We start from the raw sequence: 18,056 nt of genomic DNA, 5'->3' as shown, positions 1-18,056 counted from the left end.
GTAAGAGGGGGAAAATAATAGTAACAGGGGAAAACAGCAGCAGGTGAGATGTTTTCTCATAGTTGCTTGGTGGTCGATACAGTGATTCATTTCTAAGAGATGTTCATTTGACGATGACTGTCAGAAAGGTTTTATTTTTGTGTTGTTTTGGTTTTGTCTGGTTTTCATTTGGACAAAGCCTACGGATAGACTTTTAAGAGTAAAATTCTAAGGGGGCTTTTGAGATATTCATGAACTGAACCTTTCTCTGTACTGTTTAAGAGCCTTGCTCTTTGATTTTTATTTTCCTCTAGTTCCATTTCATTCCACCTCCTCTGTTTGTGTCTATGGGATATGAGCTTTGAAGGTATTTGTCAGAAATAGAGTGGGAAAATAACTCCTGTCCAATGCATTAAATCTGTTCTGAATAATTTCATATGAGTGATTGAAAAATAGGAAGCTTTGAGGAAATAAAATGAGATTAGTTATAATGAATGCAGCTTATGTGACGTTTTAATTCCTAAATTGTTGCTTATCAGGAATTCCTAGTAAATATTAAAATTCAATTTGCCATTTCCTTTTTCTGTCCTATATTAAAATCTCCCATATTACCCTCATCTTGCAGATTATGAGCCATGCTGTTATCAATTGATTTGAATTATCCCAATGATTTTAATTCTTCACATTTGTAATTAGATAAATGTCCAAAGCCTAAGCAAATTTCCTTATGGGACGTGTAGATTTTGTGAATACTTTTATTTTTATACTTACCTCCAGAAGTAAATCAAGGCACAGAAACCAGTGAAAGTATTTCATAATTAACTCAGGTTGTTTACATAATCACTAAGAAAATAAAATTAATCTTTGTTCTGTGTGGAAAGTAAATACATTTAGCCTGCAAGCACAAATGAACCATTGGACCAGTCCCTACATGATAGGGAAGGAAGGTTTTTTTTTTTTAATTTAAAAAAAATGAACAGAAGAAATTGAATTCATAAAGAAAACTCCTTTCTGTTCTAGCTAAAAGTCACAGGAAAACCATGCTGGAGAGCTAGAGGGATGACTAAATAGACTTGTGATATAAACACTTAGGAAGCACGAGCTACTTGAAAATGGAAAGTACGTATATAGCGCTATTCAGGAATCAGTGATCTGTGAGTGAATCTGATTGCTGATCCAGGGGAGAAGGAGGAAATGCCTGCATTCAACATCTTTTTCTATTGACAAGTAATCAGGGTCATTCACATGTTCCTACCTGTGATAAAATTTACTTTCTAGGTGCTCAGTTCTGCTATGGCTGCTTAAATGAGCTACCAGGTACTTGCATTCATCTTGTAAGAGTTAGATATTTGAGTGAATTCAGCTTTACTTAATGTAAGCTGCACCCAGAAGTGTATGATTATTATTGTACCCTCGTGCTAATTACTGTCACTTATACCAGCTCTTTATTCATGTAATCAATTTATTACACAAACAGTAACTGATTGTGTATTATGTGCCTGGCACTGTGCTCAGCTGTGTAAATCAAAGACAAAATGATCACAACTGAACACACAGCCTGTGCCCAGATCTGTCACGGACCATCAGAGGGGTCTGCAGCCTTGGAAACCCTTTGCTCATAATCAGTGTTAAGGAACTTTATTGAATCAGTGAGTATGTTATCAATAACATGTTTTGAAATCAAAGGCCTTTCTAGTACTTTGTTGACATTTACTTATTACAAAATTTTTGATTTCCAAAAATTCATACAGTCTGAACTAGTGGTTATACAGAAATCATCCTTGATAATCCTGTATCCTCTTTTCTCTAACACAGAAATGTACTTTGTATTTGTTGGGAAGACCTTTCACCTTTTCTGGAATTGATTTCAGTGGCCAAGAACTCCAAATTTTACATTGTAAGAGATTAGTGCCCCCCAAAGACTTAATTTACAGCCAGGAATTCTATAAGAAAAAAATAATTAAATGATATATAAGCAAATAACTATTTTAAAAGAATGTTACTAAAAGGGAAAAAAATAGGTTTCCAAATAATATTCTAATCCATCCTGCCCATCATTATTTTTTTTACAATGACTTGCCCAGCTATTTGGGACTACCCATAGGTGGGGACCAGGTGGCAGGACCAGACTGGTCTAGTTGGGCAACTGGGCTTCTTATGAGCTCTACTTCCTTTGCTGTTTTTTTTTGTTGTTGTTGTTGTTTTTTAATATTTTATTGATTTATTTGAGAGAGAGAGGGAGAAAGAGCAGGAGCAGGGGGAGAGGCAAAGGGAGAGGGAGAAGCAGACTCTCCCCCTGGCTCCACCCTAGGATCCTGGGATCATGACGTGAGCTGAAGGCAGACACTCAACTGACTGGGCCACCTAGGTACCCAGCTTCTTTTGCTTTTTGAATCTTCCCAGGAGATAATCCTGTCTTCTTTCCTCTGACCACAACCCTACCTTTGATAATGCTACCAATAACCAGAGCCTAATCCTAAGGCTTATCTTGTCCAGTGCTTTAATTTCTTTGAAAATGAGGACCCAAATTGGTATAATCCATTTTCATAGATCTGTGCTTCAAATCTTTGTCTGGATGTCCATCACTTCTTTAGACTCCTGAAACAATTTGACGTTTCAGGCAGATTCTTATTTATGTTGGCCCATTCAGATCTCTTACCTGCTAATGCTTGGGCTGTGGCCATCTTCTCCCCTCCCAGTGAAAGCTGGGCCTATTTACCACCCAGCTAAACCTCCTGAGAGCATCTTGTCTGTTAGTTTTGTCTGCTACGATAGGCCCTCACTACTAGGAGCTGTCTTGCCCTACTTTACCAGATTGCATTAGTACCCTCTGCCAGATTGCATTTTACCAGCCATTTGTCCCAAGTCCAGACAAAATATCTAAGTTGTTCTACTCCAGTTTTCCTTATGTCAGACGAACTCCAATTCGTAAAGCCTCTAGCACCTCATTGTATAGAGTCTGTACATTGAGGTCAGGTTAGTGTTATCGAGAAAGCTAAAGTTACCAACGGTTCCTAGAAATTCATTGATTCCAGTTACATTCAATATGCGCCAGGGGCTGGACTGGATACTTGGACTAGAAATCCGTGGAAGGTGATCGCGGAGGTGCGGTCAGTTGGGAATGGCAGACGCATAAATCAGGGAATAACAATGCAGCATAAGAAGTGAAAAGACAGCAGTTAGGAGCTGTGGTACTAGAGCTGAGTTTTGAAGGTGATGTAAGCCTGAGCTCAGCCAGGGTTGCTTTGGAAGGGGAGAGGTTGCCAAGAAGAGAAGGCATGGTGGTCCTCCCCGACAATTGTGAAGCAAATGATTGGATGCATGACAGTGTGGTCCATTCCAGAACTGCCCGTAGTTCAGATCATGGAGGGGGAAGGGTCTGTGGGAGAAGAGGGGCGAGAGAAGTAAGTGGGGGCCAGAGGAGGAGGCTCTTTAGCGCCCGTCCAGCAACTGAATGTGGCCACAGAATGACTGTAAGCGGAAACCATCATGAGCAATTTTATGTTCTTGGAAAGATCACCCTGATAGAGAGGATGAGCTGGGAATAAACCAGGCTGAATGCAGCGTGGTCCCCGTGGGGACCATGAGAAGGGACCTCATGGGGACCATGAGAAAGCTCCATGAGAAGAGGAAGGAGACGAAGACTTTAGATGAGAGGTGATGACAGTTTTTATTTTACAAGTGGTAGCAAAGCCAAAGGCCATCTAAGAATCCAAGATAAATTTTTGAGGTTATTAAGTAATCACAAAGGTTGTTATATGTTGTATTTTATTGCTATCCCGAATCAAAAAGAAGGCAGGCTCTCTCTTTGTGAGTTCTTTTGTATATGAGAAGTTATAATGTGCGTTATCTAGTTCTTGTTTTGCTTGCTAAACTATCGTGATGTACATGGAGCAAATAATGTAGACTCCAGCAAAAACATCCTGTTCTAAATAAGGCAGCGCTCAGGGTCACCGACCACTTTGTTCTTCTGTTATCCTCTAGGACTGGCCTTAAAGTGTCCACACGCTAATGTGAACGTGTTCAGTGCAATTCTGGCAAGTGTGGGTTTTTTGAGATAATTAATTTTTGAATATGTGATTATTCTAATGGCCAAAAGCTGCTGTCTTACTCACCTAGACCTTTGAGTCTCCTTACCAACTATTTAAGATCTATCCCTAAAACTGGCATCACTTGACAATTATTATTAGTATGATTCAGAAGGACTATTACCCACATTTGGAACCAGTTCCCTAGAATGCATAATTTATTTCCCCCCTTTTTTTTCTCTAAAACATTTTCTGTTTTTCATAGTCGGATTCCAATTCTAACCTGAGTAGATATAATCATAAATTATAATGTATAGAATGTCCCACTTATTAAAAGATTGACCATATGTAGCTGTGTTTTCAAATAATGAAACACATAGCAGCAGCAGCATATTGCAGAAATGGGGAAGAGTCCCTCAGTGGTGAACTCGGTTTATTTTATTGTAAGACGTAACAAGTGAATGCATATGTAATTGCAGCATTTTCCAAATAAAAACCTTACCTATTTTAAGCTGGCAGAAAGCTAACTATTTATTCTAGGATAACCAAATGTTTATTTTGTGGGTAAAACTTAATTTTTCACTTTAAAACATTAACTGCCTTGTATTCTTAGGTAATTAGGAGATAGTCATGAAATGCAGTCACAATCACCCTTTCCTTGCAGCCACTCTGGAAAACAGGATGGAGGTTCCTCGAAGATGTTAAAAATAGAGCTACCCTACAATCCAGTAATTGCACTACTGGGTATTTATACAGAGGATACAAAAATACTAATTCAAAGAGATTCATGCACCCTAATGTTTATAGCAGCATCTTCTACAATAGCAAAGCTATGGAAACAGCCTAACTGTCCCTCGACTGATGATGACTGTTTTGTTTCCTAATTCTTGTTCTTATTCATAAATACATATGTATAGATCTCGCATCTTTATCCATTCATCTGTCGATGGACATCTGGGCTCTTTCCATAGTTTGGCTGCTGTGGACACTGCTGCTATAAACATTGGGGTGCAGGTGCCCCTTTGAATCACTATGTTTGTATCCTTTGGATAAATACCTAGTAGTGTGATTGTCTCCAGCCCTTTAGATGACTGCAGCCCCAGCCAGTAACTTGATTGTGACCTTATGGGAAATCTTGAGCCAGAACCATTTGGCTAAGCCACTCCTAAATTTCCAACCTACAAAAACTGTGCGGTATTAAACGTGTATGGTTTTGAGCCACAGTTCTAGGGTCATTTATTTTGCAGGAGGAGGCAACTGGTAGAAGCACCCCACGTAGTTGAAATCTTCTCTTCAGGTTTCTCCTTAAAAGGCATTTTATCACATAGTTCTTTCTTGACCCCTGCATATAAAATAGAAGTCTTCAATCTTATTATCCCTTATTTCCCTTATTCTGCTTTATTTCTCTTTAGAGCACTTACTTCATCTTGACATATTATGTATTTGTTTAAATTTATTTGCATTTCCCACTAGAATGTAAACTTCATGAGAGCAGAGACTTTTACTCCTGTGTTCATTACTGTTAACTCAGCACTTAAAATAGTGCAGCGCATGTCATAGGCCCTCAACAGATAGTTGATGAATGAATGAATGAATGAATGAATGGCCCTAGAGTTAAAAATACGATAGCCACCCTCTTTAGTTGCATACCAGATCATATTTGTAATGTAGCATGTTAGTGATAAGCACAATAAATATTATAAGACAGTAGTTTGGGGCTTTTTCTCAAGCCCAGAATCCCTGAGCCATACACTTGATGGTTTTCCTCAATGAATCTGTCATTATAATTTGGACTGAATGGAAAAAGCATGTCACTTGACTCTGATTCCTTTGCCCCATTTCATCCCTCCGTTGTCTACCTCCACCTATAGAATTACCTCCATTGGCTTTAGAAGACCGAATAACACTAAGATGTGAACTAGTCCGAGAAGGTTTTCTAGCAGAAGTAGAAAAGCTAGAAACTCACCGTATGTTTGGTATGTTTAGTAACAGTGGTCATTCAAGTTTGTGGTGGAGTCTATATGTCAGGAGGTAGAGAGAGCAAGAGTGGAGGTATAAGGTAAAAGTTGTGGTAAGATACTGACCCTAGTGTAAAAAGTATGGATTTTGACCATGGGAGAGCTGCACATAGTTTTGACAAAGTAAAAAGTTGGAGGAGAGTAATTAATGCTCAAAGCGGTGTCTTAGCAAAGTATCAGCAGTTTGAAAAGTGGTTGTGTTTTGTGTTCTCCATGAGCAGCTCGCAGCATATAAAGAATACTCAAAAAACACTAAATGGATAGAGTGATGGGTGGATGGGTAGCTGGATGGATAGAAGGATGGATGGATGGATGGATGGATGGATGGATGGGTAGTTGTCTGGAGTATATGAAGAAAAAAATAAGAGCAAGAAAACTAAATCAGTAATAGGAACCTAAAGATATAAATACCCCCCTAAAGAGGGCAGCGTTGGGAGCGAAAAGAAATGGTATATTACAAGGGAGGTAGAAATGTGGCTAAAAATAGAAGTTATTAAAGTTAATGCCAGAATTTGAGCTCTGTTGATTCAGAAACTGATCGTTCCTCTTACAGAAATAAGGAAGTCCTGAGGGACGTGGCTTGTGTGTTTAAGGAATGAAGAGATGAAGCGCAGGGAATATCATGGTCACCAAAACGATATTTAAACCTCCACTCTGGATCATGAAAATGTTTGCATTAGGACCACAGGAGCAGCGGAGGCTGTGAGATCTTAGGAAGTCTGTTCATAAGAAAAAGAGCAAAACACTGGGGCTAGGGAATTTCTCCTGAAGCTTTAAGGAGACATTTTAGGTACGAAATGAGAAGTGTACAATTGTGTAATTGTTATTCGCTGTCACTAAAAAGTTACGCAGCCTAAAACTAAGACCAGATTCTCAGAGGTCTTACTTACTAATGGGTTAAAAAAAAACAAAAAAAAAAAGCAACAACAACAACAAAAAAACAACACAGCAGGCTATTGTAGGTAATTTTGGTTTCAGCTTCAACAATTTTAAGCATGAAACCAAGCAGACCATCTACTATATGTACCATATAATCACTTTTCGAGCTAATGGTAAAATCCCCTTGTACATTTTTTTAGTTTTGTAACTGAAGGAAAATCGTATGATAAGGAGTCATCATTTGGCGTCCCAAAAAACTAAAAATGACTACATACCAATGTCTAATCAAATTAAAGTGAAATCAATTTTAGTTTAACATAAGGAAACCATATTTTCAGCATCAAGCGAAGATTCATGATGCCAGTATATTGATTTTAACTTAATTATAGAAATATTTTAAAACTTTAATTAAAAGGAATGGGGAAATATGAAATATGGGCAGAGTGAAGTACAGCTATCTAAGTGGCTTTGGAATATTTTAAATTGCTAGAGTACTAAGCTCAAATAATATTTAGATCCAGCTAGAGTTGAGTACCGTTAGGTAATTAGACAATCACAAGGATGGAAAAGCACAGGCCTGTTTCATGTAATCAGTCAAATCACTTCTAATTTGATTTCTCATTCCTTAATTTCTGTCCTTTAGTTAATTTGTATTGATAAATAAGAAAGTAGCAGGGGAAAAAAACAGACTTTAAAAAAGTGGAAGTGTGTGGTTGGACAGTAGCCTGCTCACACAGATTAATCAGTGAGGGAAGGCTAATTCCTTTTAAAAACTGAATTTTATAAGTTTTAGTTTGAGGTTTCATCTCAAATTCAGTGAGATCTTTCCCCGAGACCAGATTGTTCCTTTTCTTCTTTTACTCCTCTCCAGTGTCGTCAGTTTGTTTTGCTCCGAGTATATGTGGAGAGACAAGCTGTCTTGCACCAAGTTCCTTAATTTGGAATGTACAACCTATGTCAGTTCGACAGAATTAATTAAGACTGTTTACTAGATTTTCTGGACTTTTCTAGAGGTATGGGATAATGGGTGAGGAATTTATTTTTAAGGATTAGAGTAAATGATTAACGAGTATGAGTAATTATCATTATTGCCCAGGAGGGCAAGAATGTGAGCACTGACTTGTTGGGGGAGCGTGCATGTGTATGCTTGTCCACCTAAAAGTGCGCATCCACAGGATATGCGGGTGTGTAACATAACATATGGATTCTAAGTTGAAAATAAAAAGAAAATTGAACACCAATAAAAAATAAATTTATAAAAATGATTGTCAAAATAAAATAAATAAAACATTGATTTTAATTTAAAAAAAAAAAAGAAAGAAAAAGAGATGAGGTCTGCTTAACATAGCCTATGTCAGCTACGATTCCCCTTTCTCTCCAAGGGTTGTGCTTATGTATTTCCTGTATTTAATTTTTTGGAATATTTATCTATTTTTAGAAAGATAGAAAAAGAGGGAGAGAGGGCGCATGAGCAGGGGGGCAGGGATCAGAGGGGGAGAATCGTTCAGGCCGACTCCCCGTCCAGCCTGGAGCCTGCCTCGGGGCTCAGTCCCACATCCCGTGAGATCATGAGCTGATTGAAACCAAGGGTTGGAGGCCCAACGGCCTGAGCCACCAGGTGCCCCTCTGTCTCATATTTTAAAATTGCCAAGCGCCTGCTCCATGGACCCCTCAGAGAGATGTATCCGTCTGTAGCTTTCCTGGGAGCTCAGAGGCCCAGGTTGGCAGCTGCAGAGAGAATGATGGACTAGGTGTGATTTCAGGGAACATATTCCTCTGCCTTAGCGGCTTGCCCACATCTAGAGTTCTGACAGTAATACAATTTCTGTCCTATTTCTAAAGGAAAGGAGATAGCAAACTACTAAGTTCTTAGCACTATTTTAATGGAAAATGGGAACTTGAAATATTAGGAAGAAAAGAAAACCTTTGTAAAGCTTCTTTCTTTTAATCTATGAAGGTCTTCTGTTTGTAGGTGTAAAAGAGTTTATATTAAGTTAGAATCTTATTGTCTTTAATTTTTTTAAAGATTTATTTATTTATTTATTCAGAGAGAGAGAGAGAGAGAGAGGCAGAGACACAGGCAAAGGGAGAAGCAGGCTCCTTGTGGGAAGCCCAACATGGGACTCGATCCCGAGTCTCCAGGATCACACCCCAAGCTGCAGGCGACACTAAACTGCTGTGCCACCGGGGCTGCCCTGTTTTTATTTGTTTTTATCTATTAATTTTTTTTGCTGCCCCGTTTTTAATTTTTTTTAAGATTTTATTTATTTGAGAAAGAGAGAGAGAGAGGGAGCACGAGCAGAGGGGAGGGACAGAGGCAGAGGAAGAAGCAGACTCCCTGCTAAGCAGGGAGCCCCACCTGAGGCTCTGTCCCAGGACCCCGGGGATCATGACCTGAGCTGAATGCAGATGCTTAACTGACTGAGCCACCCCACCCGGGTGCCCTAAGTTAGAATTTTATACCAGATTCTAAACCGATAGAAAATTTAACTTTTAATTATCATAGATGTAAATTCAGTTTTTCTCCCTCTGTCTCTCTCTTGGTGTGCCTCTCTGTCTTCTCTGTCTCTCCCTCCTCTTTCTTTTTATAGAAAAGAAAAGATTCTATTCCTGCTGGAGAGTCACTCAGTGACGGCTGTCCCTATATAGAGTGAGCATATTTGCCTAGACACTCAAGATTCCAATAGCCCTACATACAGTTTATTTCTATTCAATTTATTTAAGTGACCACAGTGCGTTCTTTCTTAATCTTCAGGGTCGTTGAATTCACCAGAAACATTTACAATTCATTAATAATGCCAGCCTTCTCAGGTGCACCACATCACCTAAGAAACGTTCCCCCGAAGAATATACTACAACAAACGAATATGATGAATACGCCCGTTTCAGCAATTGATCAAAAACAAAGTTACTAGTGATTAGGCAGGCGTTGCACAGTTGTTAGGTATCCTCGGCTTTGCTCTGTAAGATCATAGCTATTGCAGGAAAGTTTTAAGACTTTCAAGAAGGTCTTAGAAGGCTGAGGTTCCAGCTTTAACAGGGAAAATGCCATCTGTTTCTACAATTTGTAACATTTTATTAGGAACACGTCAGAAAAGAGGAAGCCGCCTATCTCAGGGGCAAGGACACATTTCCATCCATCTGTGCCTGTCGCCCGCGCCCCTTGGGCTTCGGCAGAGCCCGGGGCCGCAGTGCAGGCCCCGGGGGGGAAGCTGGGGCAGGAGCCCCAGCCTGACGGCCACCCCACCCCAGGGCACCCCGGTGCTGGCCTCAGGCGGCCCTCCCCTCCTGTCCTTTCAGAGGGAAACCTTAACTGTAAACATTTAAAAGTACCAGAACCAAAAAAATAAAACAAAGTAAAAATAAAAAAATAAAAAATAAATAAAAGTACCAGAACCAAGACCCCCATCTGTTACGTGCCTCTATGTATTGTCACATCCCTTAGTAAGGGGGCCGGCCCCTTTCTCGGCCTTCAAAGCCTGCCCAGAGTTTGGGGGTGCTTTTCCTTACTTTTGTTCTTTTTCCAGCTCCTTAGTGACTCCTGTTGAGTTTGGGGGAAGGAGCAGCCACGCGAAATTGTATTTTATTGCAAAGTAGCTGGGGAAAAAAAAAGAATGCAATGGGTTAGGACTGATTTTAAAAGCTTTTAAATGTGGGTTGATGTTAATACGTCTTTTTTTTTTTTTTTTTTTTGAGACATCATAGTATGTAGACTCTCTAAATGTGTGCTTTTTTTGTTTGTGGTTTTTTGTTTTTGTTTTGGTCTTTTTCCAAACAGTGCCTATCAGATTGTGGTGGAGGAGCTGCACCCGCACCGGACCAAGAGAGAAGCGGGCTCCATGGAGTGTTACCAGGTGCCTGTCACCTACCAAAGCGCCCTGAGCGGGGGCGCGCCCTACTACTTCGCGGCGGAACTGCCCCCGGGGAACCTCCCGGAACCTGCCCCGTTCACCGTGGGTGACAACCGGACCTACCAGGGCTTCTGGAACCCTCCCTTGGCGCCGCGCAAGGGCTACAACATCTACTTCCAGGCCATGAGCAGCGTGGAGAAGGTGAGCTTTCTGCATCACGTGCCTCTGCACTGCCCCGAGCAAAGCTGCGGGGGGTCCTCTGCTTGCTCCGTAACATTTGTCAGGAGCAAGGGGGGTGCAGGAGCAAGGGGGGGCGGGGGCAGAAGTAGGGGGGAGGGGGAGCAGCCCCAGCACAGCGGGCGGGTGTGGCCCAGGAGCCCTGCGTCCCTTGCGCACTTCGGGCAGGAGAGCTGCGAGCCAGGGGGTTGGCGGAGGTGGCGGTGCAGACCCCGCGGAGCAGTGCAGTCACCGGGTCCCGAGCTCACCCCTGCAGGCCGCCGCCTCCCAGACCCTGCAGAGGCCCGAGCTCGGTGCAGACCCCACGGAACAGTGCAGTCACCAGGTCCGAGCTCACCCCTGCAGCATCCGTCACCTCCCAGACCCTGCAGAGGCCCGAGGCCAGGTGAAAGCCTCCATGTGAACGGCCTTGCTTGCTCACTGTTGATGTGTCTGCGTGCGGTTTGGTCAAAGCCCAGAGCCGCTGCAACATGCCTCACGACCTCACGGTTCTCTAGGCGGATACTTTCAAAATTGGTGTGGTTCCTGCCGGGGGAGGCCAGAGATCCTGATGGAAGCAACAGCAGTTGCTTTTAGGAGCTCAGAATGCCTCTGGGCCTTTGTGGGAAGGCCAGAGGGTCCCCTGGGACTTGAAAGGCCTCAGGTCATGAGTAAGTGTAGGATGCACAGCTTGATTTTTAGCTACTAATCACCCCCTCCGAGCTGTGTTTTGTGTGATTAAGGGACAGTGATAAACTCTTAGCCTGTCAATACGTGGAGCCACTGAAGATGAGTCACAAATACATCCTAGAAACAAACAGCCTTCGTTTTGTACCCTGGCTTCCCCATCTTTTCCAACCTCTCCTGTGTTCAAAGATGCAGTCTGAGTCCCGGAACTGTGTGGGGTGGGCCTACAGGTGCATTTCACTGAGTAGTGCCACAGCACAACATTAAAAAGAAAGAAGAAGAAGAAAAGAAAAGAAAAAGAGAGAGAGACAGAGAGAGAGAGAGAGAGAGAGAAAGAAAGAAGAAAGAAAGAAAGAAAGAAAGAAAGAAAGAAAAGAAAGAAAAGAAAGAAAAGAAGAAAAAAAACATGAAATAATCTTCATCTTTTCCCATTTTAGCTTCTCCTTCCTCGACTCCATCTGTCTAGCAGGGGTAGGAAAATAGTCCCAATGAGAAATATTTAACCCCTAACAGCTAAAAACAAAACAAACAAAACAGATAAATCTACTGCAACCGTGATACAACTTTCGGGTGATCTTTCTAACTGCTGTCATTTAGCTCCATAGTCGAGCTGGGCTCCAGGTGAGAGTATGTGGCGTTAGGTGTTGCTCTGAGTCTACCTTGTGTGGTGAAAACGGAGTTTGTGTCCAGCTCCGATGTGTATGAGGCATGCAAACACATTGTTCTTTCTGTTTAAAAAGTACAGTAAGTACAAAAATACAGTGCTCTGCTGCTGGCCCAGGCAAGATAGCCCATCTCACTGCAAGAGGAAAACAGACACCTGAGCTTTTAGAAAATAGGGAAACATTTTTAAAAGTTCTTACTTCAGATTTTTTAAAGCTCTCCCGAGGATATGTTTTTAAAAAGTAAAAAAAAAAAAAAAAAATTTCCTTAATACTGCAGTTCTGCTCTTCATAAACCTACTGTATAACTCGGGATTACGAAATGGGAAACCCTGCCTGTACACTGACTGTTCTCTCTCATGTTTCACTCCATCAGGAAACTAAAACCCAGTGTGTACGAATCGCTACAAAAGGTAAGAGGTTTTGCCTTTTTTTTTTTTTCTTGAGGTTCCATTCACCTGCTTTCTAAAATGAGGGAGCTTTGTTTCCTGCCTCCTGGCTAATGAAATGCGGCACTTCTGTTGCAGAGTATGTGTAGTAGGGCCCAGCCAAACTGCCAGCCAAGTTCTCTGGCTCCCTCGGGTGTCTTTAACCTAACGGGTGCTCCTGCCCATCCTCCAGCACTTGACTGGACAATTGCTGTTAGGAGGACTGGAAGGATTTAGAAAACCTTCGAAGGGTTTATGTCTGCCATCGGGTGTCTGAAAGGTCTTACGCTGCTGATCAACCAACATATTAGGAAAGGCTCAGTCATATCCATTCAAAATAGCAAGCTGCTTGTTTAAAGACCTGTTATCCCCTGGGTAGACCATCAGACGTAAATAGGAAGAGAGCTAGTCCGTGCGTGTGTCAGAGTACTGGCAGGAGTCGTGCAACTCAGTTAAAGCTATTTTATCTTAACCTCAAAGATATGAACTGAGTCCCGGAGGTGCGTAGTGTGGGCCTAGGGGTGCATTTCACCCCATAGTGCCACACCACAACATTTTTTTAAAAAAGGAAAGAGAACGTGAAATAATCTTTGTCCTTTCCCATTTCAACATCTTTTTCTTTTTTTTGAACTTAAAAAAAATTGTTTTAATGCAGTGGATGCCAAGAAATTAGATCTCTGGTGACTGATGACCAGGGTAATTCCTGCTGACGTTGCATATTATAGCTTAGTTGCCTAGTGTCTTTAAGGAGAAACATTTCATCTTGGAATGAGTGTTTGGAGTTCAGGTGTGAGAAAGTCCCCTGCATTCACTATGTTTATAATCCTTCATTTAAGAGTTATTTGATTATGCCAACGAGGGAGAGAGAGAGAGAGAGACAGAGCCACTTGGTGTATTCTAGCAAAAGAAACAGGAAAAAGCTGTCCCCGTGCAGACGTGGGACTCCACGGAGGGTTGCTGCTCTGGGTAGTTTCTGCCAAAATCAGTATTAAACCCACATTCATGAGCAGTGGTTGATTCACTTGGGGTAGAAATGAATGGCCATATTCTGTTTGTGCTGGCATCTTTCCTTTCATCATTTTTCTCCATTTAATCATCAATCTGCTCAATTAAGCATTTGTGTTTTACTCATGATTTGTAAAGGCAATAAAGAAAGACTTTTCCCTTGACTCATGAGAAGTAATAAAAAAGCTTTACAGAAGAGAAGAAAAAAAAAAAAACCTTTTTTCAATTCAAATACTAAGATTCCTCATAATATTTTTAAAAATTAGCCAATCCTTAATGAAGAGGGAGAGAAAACATATACAGATACATATACTGTATAGGCATTTATTTTATTTTAAAGGCTTAGCTTATATGTCAAAAAATTAGAGCTGAAATTTTTAAAGATAATGTCAGAAAGCATTTAGATATATATCACCTATGCTTATGCAGATTTAAAATAGAGCCAGAAATACAGAAGGGCCTTGCATCATCCTCTGAGAGGTTCTTTAGATATTGTCATTCTGCATTTCTATAGCTGAGAAAAGAAGGCTATAAGTGATTCTAAAATTTTAAATTTTCTTATTTGGTTATTGATTTATTTGCACTTACACAAGCTGTTTAAATGTCATTTTGTCCCTCTCTCAATACATATAAAATTATAATGACAAATATCACATGACACTTGGATGGTAGGAGAGGCAAGATTATGGAAATTGAACTTACCACATGGCATACAATATTTGCCAGAAACTGCGAGGCAGTGAGAAAGAGCTCATTGGTCGATAGTAATCTATCCCTGCTATACTCTGAGCCTCCGGTTGATAGTGTGGCTTCATGAGTAAAAGAAAAAGACTCTGGCCCTAGACTGTCTGGGTGCATGAGAGACACACACAGAGAGAGAGAGAGAGAGGCAGAGACACAGGCAGAGGGAGAAGCAGGCTCCATGCAGGGAGCCCGATGTGGACTCGATCCCGGGTCTCCAGGATCAGGCCCTGAGCCAAAGGCGGTTCTAAACTGCTGAGCCAGGAATCCCTGGGTGGTGCAGCGGTTTGGCGCCTGCCTTTGGCCCAGGGCGCGATCCTGGAGACCCGGGATCGAATCCCATGTCGGGCTCCCGGTGCATGGAGCCTGCTTCTCCCTCTGCCTGTGTCTCTGCCTCTCTCTCTCTCCCTCTGTGACTATCATAAATAAAAAAGAAAAAAAAAAAAAACTGCTGAGCCACCCGGGCTGCCTGGCTATCTGGGTTCAAGTCCTGACTTTGCCCCTTACTATTCTTTAGTATTGGGCAAATTATTTGCACATCATTCCCAAAATAGGAATATTAGAGTACCCTTCCGTTACTATTATTGTGAGGATTAAAATAGTTTCTGTGTGTGTATATATAATATATATTATGTAATTATATATATAATATATATTTATATATGAAATGCTTCAATAATGCCTAGTATATTGTGACTATTACATGAAACTTAATTGCAGTTTTAACATCATCATAATCATTACAATCATTGTGTATCTTACTTCAGAAGAACAAACTGTAGTTCCCCTCTTGTTGTCTGTGGAGTATTAGATTCCAAGACCCCCAGTGGATGCTTGAAATCACAGATAGTACCAAACCCTCTATATACACTATGGTTTTTCCTATCTGTGCATACTTAGGATAAAGTTTAATTTATAAAGAAGGCACAGTAAGAGATTACTAACAATATCACAACAAAATAGAATAATTGTGAAAATGTACTATAAAAAAGTTATGTGACTGTGATTCCTCTTTTTTTCTCAAAATATCTTAATTTACTGTACTCACCCTTCTTATTCTTGTGATGATGTGGGTTGACAAAGCCTACTTGATGAGATGAAGTGAGGTGAATGATAGTGAGCTCCTGCTGGCCTCTGATGACAAGTCAGAAAGTGGATCATTTGTCTGGACCACAGTTGACCAAGGGTAACTGAAACCATGGAAATCAAACCTGGATAAGGGGGAACTACTATAGTTTGTGTTATGCAGTTATGAAAGATATATGCATAGAAACAAAACTGAATTTTTGTGATAGAGCTTACTTGGGAAAAAGTAGATTTTTAAATTTTAATTCCTTCTTTGAACATTTAGCATTTTTCTACTTACAAAAAAACCCCACACTTTTTACTTTAAAATCAATTTATTGCCTGACTACATTTTGAACTAACACCATATAAGTATTAGTCAACTTTGAAATACATTTTTTGGTGTGAAAATAAGTAAGTTTCTCACACGACATGTTGAAGACAGACTTAATGATCAGAATGGCATAAGCATGTTGACAGGGGAAGAGGCATGAAGGAAGGAACCTTCTGGGCAAGGAATGGGTCAGTATGTCATAAAAATATACACAGGTAAAAACCCATTAAATATATACTTAAAATGTGTGTAGGTGCGCCTGGCTGGCTCAGTCAGTAGAACATGTGACTCTTGATCTCAGGGTTGTGTGTTCAAGCCCCACTTTGGGTGTGGAGTCTACTTTAAAAATAAAAAATGTGTGCACTGTGCTTATTTGGGCACTGAAAATTCTTGTGGGAATGTGAGACAATATAAAAGCCAAGAAAAATTAGCTTACATATTACAATAGAATGATGATTTTGAAAATTTTTTGACATGCAAAATTGTCCTAAAAAATTTCCAGGGTAATAGATTGGTTCCTGTCTTATTGGAATGCAATACTCATGACAGCCAAGACATAAAGAGGATATGGACATTGGCTTGATTATTAAAAGAAACAAACATATGAAGTCAATAATCAAGGTTATAATGTCTAAAATGAAGAATGATGTGAACACATGTTACGAGACAAGAGGTGTCCAGGAAGTTGTATTCATTGCAGTCGAGGTCAGTGGTGCTGCCCTCTGATTCGTGTGTAGGTAAGAAGTTATTGGCAAGATGTGTGGCAGGAATGAAATGGAAGGGTTGATCTAAATCATGAAAAAACATGAAAGTCAGTCCATTTACACAATATTTCGTCTCAAACTAGAATTGCTGTAAACCTATGAAAAGGACTTTAACCTGCTGTATCTTCGAAAAGCAGGACAGTAAGTTTCAGGAAAGGTTTTGGTGGTACATCGAGGAAGCAGGACAACCCTGGAAAGTCCCTTATGCAGTGAGGTAGGAGCACTGTGCCGCTTGCATGCTCAGCGTGCTTAGAGGCGAGTCTCTCCAACCTCCACTAAAAAGAAAATGTTTTCGGTTGTTGAATGCTGATTTGCTCCCTGCCTTTTTACATACAATTTATACCAGTGCTCTAAGTCTGTATATATACACATATACACAGGCACACACAATTATTTGCAAATTAGTAGCTAAGATCTTGTGCTTTGTTGCCATAGATAATTTATCCTGCAAGCACTATTCTTTTCTTAAGGAAATTATCTTAATGAGTAACGCCTCTATGGTTAGATTTAAACATACCAATTTATGCAAATACTATATAAATTATAAGAAAATTTACTCAAAGAATTTTCAAAAAGTACTTCAGGAAATATGCTTTATCCATGTTAAACTAACAAGAGATGCATTTCAATTGAATTTTTATTTTCTCTTGTTCAATAATATTTAGCATATTATAGCATTTAAAATTTTCTTTGCGTATAAATAATAGAACCATGTATTTATTCATTTATATAAAGTTATTCTTAATGTAAAGCAAGAATTGATAAGAAATCCAAATATTAAGTAATTTCCTTAAAATTAGCCTAAAACAAAATCTTTAGTTTGAGAAATTGGAAGTGTTTTAATCTGTTTGTATAAATAGCTTAAATTTTGAAACTATTTTGGTTGTGTTAAATTTCTCCCTCATCTGAATGCTGGATTTTTTGAAAGAAAGCTGGTTATTTAAAATTTAATTTTAATGGAAGTTCCTGTGTTTTTCAAATTTGTTTATTTTCTGAGAAAAGTGACATTTCCACTGATAAAAGCTATCACATTTGGTAGAACAGAAACATGTGTAATATATGTAAATTTATTTTAACATAGCATTTAAGCTAAAAAGGAGGGGTTTATTTTAAGTTAAAAAAATAAAGCTGTATTTTATATCATGACAAACATTTAAATTCCCGAATAGATTGTATCCCAAATCTCCATTTGTATATAGTTTGCTTTGGCAGACTGTTGTTTGTCTACCCGTTAGCCATTCTTTGACTTCTTCCGATCTCATTTGGATATCAGTATTCAGATCATTCATTTAGCAAATATTTATTTTATGCCTATAATTTGCAGTGTTCTAGACCCTGGGGATAAAGCAGTGAAATAAAGAGAACAAAGGCCTTACTTCTGTAGAACTTAAATTCCAGT

At 39.9% G+C, this 18,056-nt stretch overlaps 1 protein-coding gene across 2 annotated transcripts in view; it reads left to right on the top strand.

Moving 5' to 3' along the window:
• Window positions 1-18,056, top strand: part of PTPRK (protein tyrosine phosphatase receptor type K) — a 523,937-nt gene that overhangs the window by 441,868 nt on the left and 64,013 nt on the right. Inside the window, exons 12-14 of one of the 2 annotated variants that reach the window (XM_055309656.1) lie at window positions 10,683-10,956; window positions 12,697-12,733; window positions 16,396-17,365. In XM_055309656.1, the coding sequence (XP_055165631.1) occupies window positions 10,683-10,956; window positions 12,697-12,733; window positions 16,396-16,400 (316 nt within the window). In that variant the 3' untranslated portion in view covers window positions 16,401-17,365. Of the gene's footprint in view, window positions 1-10,682; window positions 10,957-12,696; window positions 12,734-16,395; window positions 17,366-18,056 lie in introns of those variants that run through there. The other variant, XM_055309658.1, reaches the window with a different exon arrangement.

The sequence above is a fragment of the Nyctereutes procyonoides genome, unplaced genomic scaffold, assembly GCF_905146905.1.
Source record: "Nyctereutes procyonoides isolate TBG_1078 unplaced genomic scaffold, NYPRO_anot_genome, whole genome shotgun sequence".
Lineage (NCBI taxonomy): Eukaryota > Metazoa > Chordata > Mammalia > Carnivora > Canidae > Nyctereutes > Nyctereutes procyonoides.
Note: the sequence above shows the minus strand (reverse complement) of the source record. Positions and strands in the feature narration are given on the sequence as shown.